Raw genomic sequence first — 14,592 nt, forward strand, 5'->3', positions numbered from 1 at the left:
CTTACAGGTACCTAAGTTCATTTAATTTTATAATTTTATTGAGATTCAATGCCAAAATCATAAATCTAACTAGTACCTAACAAAATATTTAAGTTTAATTTTTAATTTTATTGCAATGTATTATTTAAAGTTTTAAACCAAAAGATAACAAAATGAGAATCAAATAAAACTAGCTAAAAACTACCTACAAAACTAAAGCTAATAGAAATCATTTTCACTTTCTTCTCTCTTTATTCTTCAAAAACTGATGAGATAGTTGCAATTTATCCACAAGAGTGGTAAAGTAATTTAATGCACATTTTGAGTCAATTCCCTGATGTTGACTGGTAGAATTGACTTTTAAGTGATGATTTTGAAAAATAATAATACATATTATAATAGCGTTCATTTATAGGATTTGATTTGTAGTAAAATAAATATATAAATTTATTTCAAACATCAGTCCATAATTAAATGGAATAAATTAAATTAAACTAAATCTACTACATAAATAACAAAATTAGCCCAACAACCCCTAGTCCATGTGCATGGCGTTCCATTTCATAACAATTGAATTGAACAATCTAAACTGTCAATAACAGTATGCAGACGGTTGTTGGGGCTGTCCATCTGTGGAGGTCACTTTCTTGCGCATTATTTAAAATTAAATATGGAGGTCTGTTCAGATAGATTATTTTTAATAGATACGTTCTGTAAGCTATCAAAAGTGACAGATCACATCCATTACAAATTGATATCAAGAAATTACTATCGGAATAGTTCTACAGACTGTTGTTGTTGTCCTATGGCACTCCAGAGATGCAGAGGGTATTCACAAGCTCGCACCACGCCTTCCTATTTCCTACAGCACCTTACCTTAGTAGACCTCATGACTATTCTGGTTAAGTATATTAAAATGTAAATTTTACATATAAATTCATGCGTTAAGATAGAATACAATGCGTATAATAAAAATAAGACAATATTTTGTATCGCTTTACACTTGCATCTTTATGTATATCATTGCAATATTTGCAATGTAATTGTGAATAGGAACCAAACCGCGTTTTACCTGACATCAATCAATCAATCAATCGTTTATTTGCAGATAAAACATAGTACAATGCATGCAAATACATTTATATAAAACATTACACCACCGGTAATGTCAAAATTAATTACACAAATCAAAAGAATAAGAATCCATTACAATTAACAATATAGTAAAAACAAATGTGTATAGATGTAGTGCCGCTTACAAACCATAATAACATTCTCATTATATACAATGCAATATTTTTGCTTATCACCTCTTTGATTTTAATTGAAATACCTACCTATATACATATTTAACACCTGTAGTATTTTTTTGGGTCCTCGGGGGCAATTTTAGTTAGTACTTCTTCAATCCCACTAGACAGTTTTATTACTTTATTCACAACCAAGAGTGAAAAAAAGGAATACTTATTCAGAAGCAACCTTAATTATATGACAAACGAAAGAACCGTAAAAACTTTTATAATCCACCTAGCTAGACGCATTCATTTTATTGGCTAGTGAAGTTTCTATTCAAAACAAAACTTACCTTATTTTACATTCTTAAGTGTATTCGCATAACCTTAGAAACCCGGTCTCTTAGACCGGCAAGATTACTGTGTAATATAAATAGGTTAATAAGAGCCTTATTTTGCCTTATTGACTGGCTTATTCAAACAATTATCGCTATTACAACAGGGGGCCTAGCCAAGATTAGAATCGTTTGCAGAAAACGAAACGAAACGCTGAGATAATCGTAAATAATAAATTGTAACGTTACGTTTCATTTTCTGTAACCAGTTGTCGTCTTGGCTTCTTCAGTTACCGCTATAATCGAAGGGCTTTCGAAACTACTTCATTTTGAAAGATCATAATCTATAGCTAGTCAAGAGTTGCCTGTCAGTGGAGCATAGAAAAAAACAGTAAAATTATCTTTACTGTTTTTTTCTAATGCTTATATTACAACTACAAAAAAAGATAATTACTATAGTTTTTCTTTATCTACTGTTACTGACAAAACTAGTTTGCCAAACTATAACAAAACAGAAGTAAATTGCTTATTAAATTTAGTTTAGTTCCAATGGTATCGCTATCGATGCGCTCAGTTCTTTAGAGTTGCGGAGAGCTTCAATTACAGTATCAGTCTGAGTTTCGTATAGGTGCCAAGAGTTATTTTGGTCAATACGGTTGATGTTTTTATTGCGGAGACGCCGGCGACTCGCAGCGACAAGCAATAAGACGTGTTAACTGCTGACGCTTCAGGCCCTCACGCAGCGTCGTACCTAATGGCCGATTCTGAACGATTTATCACGTATTCTGTCTTAGGGAAATTGAATTTAACGCCATTTGCCACTTCACTTTGTTCCTTAATTAAACTCTTCTGTTACGTACACTCCTTTAGCTCTTAAAAAAACACGCCGTTCGTTCCTCTTTATATGCCTGTGTATTTTTAGTGCTTGTACCAGTGTACTGTCTTCATAGCGAAGTTTTTTTTAAATCATTTCGTTAATTAATAACCTGAACTAATGAATAATCAAATCAAATAAATCCGAAGTTTTTTTTAAATCATTTCGTTAATTAATAACCTGAACTAATGAATAATCAAATCAAATAAATCCTAAGGGCCAGTTGCACGAAACCATCTGTCACCGTTAAAGCGTTCGCTATAGTTATTTACGATACAAGTGCGGAAAAGAGGAAATTCGAAACGAGTGGTGATAAATTAAAACACGACCGAAGGGAGTGTTTTAAATCGACACGAGTTACGAATTACCTATTCGCACGTGTATCGTACAACGTTTTACAGTACATATGGCCCTTTAAACTTTCGTCATACGCACGGAAAGTGCTCATTCCCGCACTAGTTCGGGAAAGTACCACCATAAATGTACCTACTGTAAAATTTTATTGTCGGTATGGCAAGTTTCATAGATCTCTGCTGCGTAACGTTGATCAGTTTGTTAACTGTGGTTGGTGCAACTGGCCCTTATTGTGTATAATTTTATTGTAGGTTTATGAGTAGAAACTTTAATTAATTCAGATCAACGATATGGCATTTTAAATCTTCATTTAATAGTGTTTTATTGTTAATACGAGTAATTAACTCGGTAAGTTTAAACCTGACCACCAGTTAAAGAGCAGCAATAAATTATCTTATTCAGATAATTCGCAGTGCTGGGGTTTTATTGACGAACTGTTGATGGCACTCCGGATGCTGTAATCGTAGAACTCTGCCCATTCGCTTACTCGACCGGCTCGTGTGACCGAGCTCAGCAAGAAACGACCATTCTATAATAAACGTGCGACGCTATTCACTCCATATCATCTTTCACAATAAGAGATTCAAAGAAATGTCCATTGATATTGCTGACAATAATGCAGTCATATTTTTGTACTAAGGTAAGCGACTATTAATGATAGCAAATTATGAATCAGCTAGAGTAGCTCTAGACACTGCTCATTACGGTATAATAAGACAAAATAATCTTTCATAATTGCTGTAGGTAGTGGAGGGGCTACACTAAGAGATTATTCAAATAAGAAGTGTATGGGTTTTAAAGGTACGGCAACGCGCATGTGATACCCCTTCGGTTGCAACCGTCTATAGGCTTAATTTCTATAGCTTAGTTTCTATAGAAGAGGTGTATATCAATGTTTGTTTGCCATCAAAAAAACCTTCACCCGCTCTCTTCATTATCTTGATTCTTGGCATTTGTTCCGGTTGCATTTATGAGATAATGCTTTTTGTGACCGGGGTCTCCGCTTCGGAACTCCTATTTTCATTTGAATTCAAATTATTTTTTGCAATGAAACTCTTGAAAATCAAACTATGTATTAAATGACTGTCAAATAATAAAATAACATTCACGACCTGTTATTAATATTATGTAGATAGTTGAATACACTAATAATATTCGAAATTAGTTATAATAATCTTATTTTGATAGAAATATAATGGGTAAATCTCAGCTTGCCCTAACGAGCGAGGTATTGACGACCACCGTGCGCGCGGTTACGCTACCTGCTCCCTGCTCTTATTGACCTGCGGAAGGTTCACTCCCACTAATCCCTCGAACAACCTTCCCGACCACGAATCAGAGATACTCCGACTCCGAGTGTTACACTTTGCGGGATGCCTTTGATACCTACCTAACAGTACTATGCAAGTAGATTGAGAAAATTGTTTCATATTTATTTATGCAATTACTATACATTCATTCAAAATTACAATGTCTATTTTAACAGTTTGAGTACAGGAGGAAGAAGATACATAATTATGTAATTAAACATATTTATAACCGTTCAACAAAAGATAATATACATATGTAAATCTATTCTTAAAACACCCAAAGATCTAATTACAAGGGTAGTTCATTCACTGGCGCCAACCTGTTTATTTACCTACTAGAAAATGTGGGTTCATTCACTGGTGATTTCCCATTTTTCTACATTTAAATTTATATAATGATAAATAACGGGATATTACTAATAAACTGTATTAACCAAAACAATCTAGCATACTTGTTTGAGCTACTTATTAAAACTCTTCCCACCTCACCCCAATCACACCCACATAAGATAAAATGCTAAATTACAAAGAATATTTTATAGTCTTAAATTTCCTTAAGGTTTCATTCACTGGTACACTCACCCTATAATTATATCCCTTAAATTTTAATATTAAAAAAATTCAATATTATGCAATACAATCGATCAAAATTAATTAAAATCAATTTCTTTATTAAAGTCATCATAAAAAAATTGCAGCTCTGGAGATGTTTGCGCCGTCTGTCCAGTAGCCTCGCTCTATTCTCGGATACCTATTTGTGGATTACCTCTGGTGTGGAACCCTCGATATTATCTCGGTGAAATGAACCATACTTTCAATGCTATAAAGCTTAAATTTAATTATGCACGTACGTTACTTTCGTCCTTCTAATGTCTGGAAGAGATGAATGAGAAAAGACCCTCTCGCCTCTTATTTATCTTAATTTTTCCCTCAAGAGAAGTGACAAACGGGGATTACGGCTGTGTGAAATCGGTTGTCATAATTATTGTCATCCGTGCCATGGTTCGACAATACATAGTAGCGATTAGGCTTGCTTTAAACTACATTGAAGTAAACATTATTTTCTCGTTTGCAATTTAGAGAACAATACGAAAATGTTAAGCGCAGTTTCCAGTGAAAAATTTACAACGAGACTGAGTCTCTCCGTCGGCTAGCCAGCCGAGCGCTTGTAGTTCAATCAGTGTCCAATTGATTGCCTATCCTATCGTTATTTGATATTTTGCGGCACACAAATGAAAATGTTTTTCTTTCATTTACAGTGCAATCCCGTGAAGATGAAAACCAGCGGGCTCAGCACGGTTCCATTTTTTATCCACTATCACTAAGCCCGTCACTTTCGCACTTACATACTTGTTAGAACGTGACAGGCATGGTGATAAATGATAAAAATGCGACCGTGCTACTAGAGCAGGAAGGTTTAAAGAACCATTATCATAACATTAAGTTAAACGACTTTAGAAGATTATAAGTAGGTACGTCTATTTCGCCGTTGCCTAACTTTTATCAATAAATATTTTTGTTATTCTTTATTCTTTAAATAAATACAGGTATAAGTTTGCAGCTCTAGATATGCCAAAACACTTATACTGTTAATACATAAATAAACGTAATAATTACTTGTTAGTTAGACTTGATTTTGGACTTGATCCATAGCTATTTTACTACCAAGTCAAATCACTGTCTTTATGAAACGTCGATACGTCTCCAGAGTTATGAAACGTCGATACGTCTCCAGAGTTATGAAAACTGTTTAAAAAAACCTTTTTTTCGTGTATTTTCGTAAAACATATTTCATGGCTGATGTAAAACGATATTTCTTTTTTATCAAAAAAGTGTAGACTTCAAGATTCGAGTACTTAAAAATTTATTTGCACCAAGTTTAAGTGTCGTTTATTTATTTAATATTAGGAAATGGTCGTACATATTGCTTGCACTACTTAATTTAAGCTCACTCCGATTATTGAATAGGTACGTACCTACCTAGATATCACACGCTCAATTCCGTGCGAGTGAAATGCGAATTGACTGGCTTCGAGTTGGTAGGATAGCAATATATCGCAATCCTGAATACACCTAGGAATAATTTTCTCGATTGACTGCACTGTAGATACGTGTGTTGCAGACAACATTCGATATGAAGCTCACTTTGAGTTCACTTGTTAAACTATCGTTATAGTTGCAATCGAATAGTTCCCGTATCCGCGCGGACGGTCTTGGCGATTTAATTAAACTTGTTATTTGTACGTTTTATTTCGCAATCGCTCGTGCTCGCTTTGATTGTCTACCTATCGGCTTGTAAAAGCACCTACGCTCCGCTTCATACCTGCTAAACTGCGCTGTTCGTAGTTTCCAACTCGCTCCGACTTTTGCACTGTCGACGTCAAAAATATGTTTAGGTACATTGTTCGCCCTAATACAAAGCAGTAAGGTCCAAAAGTGTAAACATATATTTAAGGTCGACTGTACAATAAAGTTATCAAACGTTACAAATGTAACAGCGTCGGCAGTAGTCGGTACCTTTCCAGTTGCAAAATAATTTAGTTGCTAATAATGTTTATTAGCAATATTTATGCGCGGCGCGGTAGATTTCCTCGAATCATTCTCTAAAATAAAGTAAAATAAAATAGGTGGGTATTATAAAATGTTTAGCAAAAATAGATACTTGGCGTAGTTTTTGTTAGATGTATTCCGTAGTAGCATAGGTAACGTAGGTAGTCTGCCTAACTAGGTACGTAATGTCTGACAAAAATATAGAGGTCCAGAAAAAAAAATCGTATCTATGTAACTATTTTACGGAACAAAGCTAGTCAACAGCGAAAGTTCGCGGAGAACAAAGTGTCCGTTTGCGAATTGCACTTTTAATAGAAACATCGGATTTAGTACGGCAGATGTCGAAGCGAACAATTAGAAGTTTTTGTCGCTCTTCATTAGTTTAACAGCGGACAGCAAAATAACGATAGAAAAAGACCCGAGGTTTAATTAGATCGATGTCAGGCGTGTCTCACTCCGCGATTTCGTCGCTTTGCTACAGGTAGCTAAAAGTACATCCGTTCGGCCCCACTTTTGGGCAAAGCCATAAGCCGCGCGTGGCGCTGTCGCCACCTAGCGGCCATATCTGTGCTGATCGTAACAGACGCATTTTGTTAGAGAGTGAGTCTTCTGTACTTAGTACTATTATTTATTCTGTGTCGATGTTAAGAAGAGAAAATCTTAGATTTAATTAAGTCAATTTTTTAACAGAGTGACTATTTAATTACAACAGTCTGTTGTTCTTTGTCAGTTTATTAAAGATCCTGGCCCAAAAACAATGTTTTTATATCTTACAAAATGCGAAAGATGTGGAATGCGATAATCTTGTTAGGTATAAATAAGCAATTTGAGAAAAGATTAATAAGTACCTATAGGCACCTAAATTGAATTAGATGGATGACCAATAAATAAATTATGAGATTATGAAGATGAAACATTAAAAAGGTTCAATATTTTAGGACCTAATTTTCTAATAATAGCATACCAACATGAGAATATTTTAATATAAAATAAATTGATTTCTCAATAATCACAAGTAAAAAAGCGTCCAATTTTACTATTATAATTATAATGGACAAAGCACGTTTGTTTTGACGCCCTTTAGGTAGCCGTAAATTGATATTTCACAATAATAATTATATTTTACTAGCGACCCACCCCGGCTTCACACGGGTAGTTCAACGAATTAAGACAAAACCATTACAAATTATACACCAAAACCTTCCTCAACAATCACTCTATTAATAAGTGAAAACCGCATGAAAATCCGTACAGTAGTTTTTGAGTTTATGGCGAACATACAGACAGACAAGACGAGGCAGGGGACTTTGTTTTATAATAAGTATGTATTGATTCAAGTCACCAAGAACGTAGATCAAATTTTAATTTATGTTTCTAAATGTAGGTACAGCTGCTTGGGTAAATTAACTACAATACCATGAAGCAGATCAAAATGATTTTACTAACTCGACACGTGCGTGCATTTCAATTGATTTATTTGAAAATAGAGGTTTATTTTATTAAAAAAAGAACTACCAACTACCTGTATTGACTTGAGCCACGTGGACAAAACGAGTAGGTAAAAATTCATTAAAACGTTATTTTTTATCGCGTCTGTATAAGTCTAACACAATATGTTAACGATTTTCCATCAAAGAGTTCCTTTGGCTACCATCCGACTTGCTTCATCACTTTCATCAGACCAGTTCTATGTTAGTATGTTATTGCATTGTCATTGAGTTCTGTCAAAGCGTCCAAAAATCTTAAGGTAATTGAATTAAATATTTTTCGCAAACCCAACATATTTTAATGCAATCTAGACTTTAAAAAAACAGTTCGCATTGATAATTGGAACAAACGTGTATCGTAACCACAACAAGAAACCTATCGATGTCTCGATTGTTTAACTTTCCGATTTTGATGTTAATTTTTAAAATGTACATTATTTTCCAACAGATTATAATTATATTTGTAAAATCAGGTTAGATCTGTTTTGTAAAATTGAGTTTCTCGTAGTAAAAGATTAGACTAAAATTACGTACTTACATATATATATTTCTAATCATATCGTAGCACAACATGGGCATATAAGGAAACCGACATGTTACCTATTCATAGATATTGACTATATCCCATAGTACATAGAGTCAGAAGTCGGCTGTATAATTATATTGATTTTCAAGTGCCGCCAATACGTGTCCCTTATTTAGCTGCTTTATTAAGGGTTACATGTATTAACATCAATTTATTTGCTTTGCTATACCTAAAGTGTCTGAAATAACTACGAAAAACCCATAAACAAAACACCCATTTGATTTAGAAAATTATTTAGGCAATTTCAAACGTTGGTGATAAATTAATATTTCTCGACTAATTATAGCATTAGTTGTCAATGTTTGAATATTCGAATTAACGATCTCCATACAATATTATTTAAGACTTGTTACATCTATCTTCTTTATCCTAACTTCGTTATTAGACTTAAGACGGGAAGCGAGTAATAAAGGAGCAGGAGCAACTTCGCTCGTGAAACATGCTCTTACAAAACAGCGCGATGTTTTAGCCTTCTCCATTCTCAGCTCCAAAGATTGATGAGGCGTCCTGGTTGCTGCGACGAGCCCGCGCGGCTGTCGCACTATAAATTAAAACCAACTCAAATTAGAAGCCGCATTATAAAATCTACAAGCGTCTTACTCGTTCGTTCGCAGGGATCCTGTGCGAGACAAGGATACAAGTAGTGGCAATACGACAGGACTGCTTTTTGTTATTCCACGACGAGACTTACCGTTAAGTTCAGATACATTTCGCTGACGGAGACATCAAGATAGGACACGAACTCGAATAGAGTTGCAAGCTGACTTAGGCGCATAATGTGTATTTAGATATGACTTTACTTAGTACTGTCTAGTGATAAAGTTACGCATATTTTCATTTAAATATATAAAACAGTCGCGTTGTATTACCGTATCTTTACTTTCATAAAAACCGTATAGGTATGCTTGTTTGCCACCGTCCTGGTATACTTAAAAGAGTTATATTTATCTTTGCAGAGCAGACTGTTATTTTAATAAAGAGATAGGAACATAAATCATTTAATATGCAAGCTAAAATTAAAATCCTAAAAATAACTAATTAATAGCAAGTAGGTAATAGAAAATCGAAACCTATGATTCCTGAATAATCCTGTTTACTTATTCTAGTTTTGTAAGGCAAACATAGATACTTAAACAAATACCTTTAATGAATAACAGGGCAAGCTGCCTCGAAACCTCGTTAACGCACCATGAAAAGAAGTATTCCTTACTTATTTAGGTTAAAAATTATACGTCGCACCAACTATGCGACCGAAGCGATCTGACCAGATTACTTCGTCGGCCATGGAGTATCTGCAATCAGTAAATGGTTAGTTTAAAGTCTCGATATGCGAGGCATTCCCGTGGAATGCAACCAACGCTATGCTGTACTTATATGTGCTCGGCGGACTGAATTTTTTCTTATCGTCGATGCATTTTCTGCAAGTTTTCAATGCGAGCGACATGGACGCGCTGTTACGCAGTAATGTCTAGTCCCGCCGTCCGATTTTATATTTTTTTCACGGTGCCTCCTCCTACTGGCCAGTTAGCTACAGCATGTTCTGTGTAAGCCACTCCACTTTTTGACTTTTTATTTGCCTGAATGTAGCTTTATTGTTTTAGGTTAGCCGGTTATCTAGTTACTTAACCGTTTAGACTGATTAGACGATCGAAGTCGTTTTAAATTGGTTGAACTACTTACGTTGCCATTTGCGAAAGGCACTTGTAAGAAAGGGTTGGATTATGGTAGTTGTTAAATCATTTCAATCAATCAGGTTTACCGATGCTGAACCTACTGAATAACTCTGCACACTGAACAGTTGTAGTACGGTTCTTCTAGAAATGCGTTATCAAGTGGGATCGTTCTGGACTCAGAATTGATAATAGGTTACGGTGTCGATTGGTTTGGTTTTCAGTGAGCGGTGGAGTATTAGCCGGTAATAACCCCCGTCATCCATCACGGGCTGCAATCGTCCCGCTGTCAGTTCTATTCCGGGCTCCGTTTTCGCTAATGATTCGCCGCCGTGAGATAGCGCGACATTTACAAAGGCCGGTTGTGCCGACGATTTGCATGTACAAATCGTTTCTTGATCTCCTTGCATCGACGTATTTATATTGGAGTTGGCACGGCTCAGTGTTATTGTTAGTTTTTCATTGATATCAAATGCGATCGTATTTTTCTTGATCTTACTCGTAGTTTCTTCGCACGTAAACCTATTCAGAAATGAATCGGTAAGTACGTTTTGTACTTAAATACGATACATTGTTCGCTTATGTAAAAATCCACCTCGCAACTCCATATTAAAGCATCAACCATGCTCGTTTTCAACTTATTTCATAGGAATAAATCGTTGTGTACTGCGTTCCACATGCGAGAGTTTATAATTTATTTGCGTGGCAGTTTTCTGGCGACAATTTTCCCACAGGGGCGGCGTCTCAAACGAGCCGCTCCCGCCCTTTATGTGGTTTTTTGTGGCGGCACAAAATGCCCCGGTGAAAAACATTCAGTGATAACTGGCAACAATCGCAGCCGCCCGGATGCTCTCTCCCATTCCGCGCATACCACGCTGGACCCAACCATACTTTTTCATCCGATGCACCAGCGACTAAGCGCTCTTGAGCCTCGTAACTGGATAAGTCATTAGAATTGTTAATAAGAGTTATTAACCAGAAAGTATTCTTAAAATAAGAAAAAGTACTTAGGTAGGCACATTTTATCTGAATCGGAAATCTTTGTTTATTTAGGTACCGATTAAAATCACAACTGCTTTCAATAACACATTTATTAAATGGTCTTAATCCTCGTGCCATTTGAGGACGAGGACGAGAAGGATGATACAAAAACAGCAGAATTCGAGACGAAAAAAATGTATTTTTATAAGTACTTTGAGAATAATAAAGCAAAGACACACCAGGGTTTAAGTAGTTGCCAGAACTATTAAAGAAAACCCGCAATTTCAATGTCAAGTACAGTTTTCCATAATTTGTACATTAACTAATGGCTGCTCTAATACCAAGAGCGTTTGGTGTCGGCGTGGCAGTTCATTAGCGGAGCGCGCTTCAGTCCAACGTATTTCATTGTTCTATTGTTTTATTTGCCCCTGTCCGGGACTCAGTGCTTACTGAGAGATATACAGCTCTTATGTAAGTTTTACATCGCTGGACAACTTGAAAAATCACAGTACTTCAGTAAAAAAAACTTATGTCTCTGAAAGAACAGCACAACACACTGCACTTAACATTAACGAAACAACGCGTGAGCTCTTAGAAACCGTATTTTGTCTCGCAATAGTAAAAGAAACGTTTTATTAATATTCCATTGTTTCTTAATCGTCGGTCTAGATTTGATACGGCGATAAGTCTCCATTAAAACATGAAGTTTACGCGGTAACTCCCTGCCGGTAGTGTTTCTCTACCAAAACGCGTAGCCGCTAGATCTGAAGCCCGATTCGTGTTATCTTTTCGGTGGATCGCGATCCAACTGACATTACTTCGCCGTTGAGAGTCTAAGATGTCGATTTTTCGACTCGTAAACCAGGCGTTCCTGACAAGTGACGGTAAATAAAATACCGAATAACGCTCGGTAACGGCCGTTCTAAAATTCAGTTCTGTGTTCAGCAGTCAGATGGTTGAGTGAATAAGTAAGAGTACCTACAAACACATCGGCGAATAATTTGAAAGTAAATCTTTTGAATGAGCAGATGCAGATGATCATTATTTTTGATGCAAGAAAGATAAATGTAAGTCTTAACTTTTCAATGTTTTAAGCCATTCATTGCGTGGTGACATGCTGCCGTACAAATCTCACGCTAGCTAGATGTATCACCGTTCCAGTTTGCTGACAATAAATCGTATGTTTAGCGACTCGGTGACTTGTATAATTAACAATAGCGGCATTATACGAGATTTCCAAACTAAGCGGCGGCGCAACGCGGATCGTTTGTCACGACGCAAATTGCTATTTATGAGGATTATCTATTCTTGAATGGCGTAAATCTTTTTGTAACTCAACATTAGCTTTCTTGCAAGCGAATTTGCGGTAACAGCCCTAACCTAGTTCCGCCTGATAAGGAATAAACCTCCATACACCTATTTACTATTTATTCTTATAAATAAAAATTCCATCCCCATAGTTCAGTTCTTATTCCATACCGCAAACGGTACCGTCAACCGGGGTGAATAGGGATGAAAATCGAGGACGACATTTACCCAATAATTTCTTAAAAATATATTTAGTTTTTAATATAGCTAATCAATTTCAGTCTGCGCTCGAACTCAAATAGTCTTTGTTAGTTCGTCCTCGGTTGACGGTATACCTCATAAATAAAGCAATGCTATTTAGCTAACAATCGAGCTCCGATGGGCATTTGGTCAGATTCCTAGGCAGGCAGCCGTGGCAGCCACGTGTGCTCGCCTCCGCATGCCTCGGGCCGAATATGCAACCCTTGCACCGTGAATTTTGCCCCTATGTCGAATATTCCATGCACATCGGCGCTGATAATGTAGGCGAATAATGCAACATGGCGGGATGCGGATTACCATTTCACGCAGTCGCAACATCGGATAACGTAAATGCCACTTATGCGGTATATTATTGCTAGTAATTAATAACGAGCTACTGTAAACATAATTATTGCTTTACCGGCGAATACTACCAACTAATATAACATAGTATGTAGTATTATGCGGTTATGACAATTCATTTCATTAATTTATATTATCGATCAGCAAATAATTAATGTTGTTTTGTGTATATAATTATTTTTTATTTGTTTGGCTGCAATTGTAAGTACCTACTACATTATGTTTTGTCCGTTTTAGGTAAGTGACAAATGGGATCGTATGTGCGGTGATTGGGTACAATCATGATGCATCCTGCTGGATACTACGCTAATCTTGGTAAGACACATTTTCTTACATCACCCCTTACATAATAGCCGGCGATTGTCGTTCAATAAAACTTTAAAAAGTTCATATTTTATTAGGGCGTTTTTAGGGTTCCGTACCCAAAGGGTAAAAACGGGACCCTATTACTAAGACTCCGCTGTCCGTCCGTCCATCTGTCCGTCCGTCTGTCACCAGGCTGTATCTCACGAACCGTGATAGCTAGACAGTTGAAATTTTTTTTTTGTTGTCCCCTACACTTTTTTTTTTCAAATTTGGGATTTTTTATGTTATTTCTACTCAGAATCACGAGCTCTTTCTATCCTAATAGGAGAAAAAAAGTGTCCTAAGGTTTTTATTTCCATTACGTCACCATTTTTCATAGACTTTGTATGGCGGTCGCGGAATGGAAAGATCTAAAAATGTATGGAAATTTCAGGACACTTTTTTTCTCCTATTAGGATAGAAAGAGCTCGTGATTCTGAGTTGAAATAACATAAAAAATCCCAAATTTAAAAAAAAAGTGTAGGGGACAACAAAAAAAAACGCCCATTAACATTAAATTTGATCGATTAAAAATCAATGAGCATAATAAATCATCCATGGGTAAAGTAGACCTAGGTATAATATAAACTTACAGAAAATATACCTAACTGAACTTTATGAATTATCAATTCATAAATTCAAGAATTATTATGGATTAATTGTGATATTTTAATAATAATATAATAACAGTGAGATTTATAATTTTCGTAGTGATTTTCTTTTTGTCGCTTAGATTTAGGTTTTTGTTTAGAAACGTTCCTGTAGGAATTATTATTGATATAATGTGACTTCGTTACAACAATTTATAATTATAAAAAAATTGTATTCATAAATTCCTGAGAATCACTTTAACCTCTAGCTGTCCACTACTAAAAACTTGCCAAGGCAAGTCCAACTCTGACCTGTCAAAATACAAGCTCAAACTAAATTAAGCTATATCATACATTAATTAAAATAATAATGATTTAATAATTATTG

The 14,592-nt window shown here is 35.6% G+C and overlaps 1 protein-coding gene across 2 annotated transcripts in view; it reads left to right on the forward strand.

Annotated features, from left to right (window-relative positions):
* LOC134662788 (protein scalloped) overlaps nt 1-14,592 on the forward strand; it is a 73,192-nt gene that overhangs the window by 1,782 nt on the left and 56,818 nt on the right. For both annotated transcript variants that reach the window (XM_063519089.1, XM_063519090.1), the window contains exon 2: nt 13,507-13,584. In XM_063519089.1, coding sequence (XP_063375159.1) covers nt 13,551-13,584 — 34 coding nt within the window. In that variant the 5' untranslated portion in view covers nt 13,507-13,550. The remainder of the gene's footprint in view (nt 1-13,506; nt 13,585-14,592) is intronic.

This window comes from Cydia amplana, chromosome 3 (assembly GCF_948474715.1).
Source record: "Cydia amplana chromosome 3, ilCydAmpl1.1, whole genome shotgun sequence".
In the NCBI taxonomy this organism is placed as follows: domain Eukaryota; kingdom Metazoa; phylum Arthropoda; class Insecta; order Lepidoptera; family Tortricidae; genus Cydia; species Cydia amplana.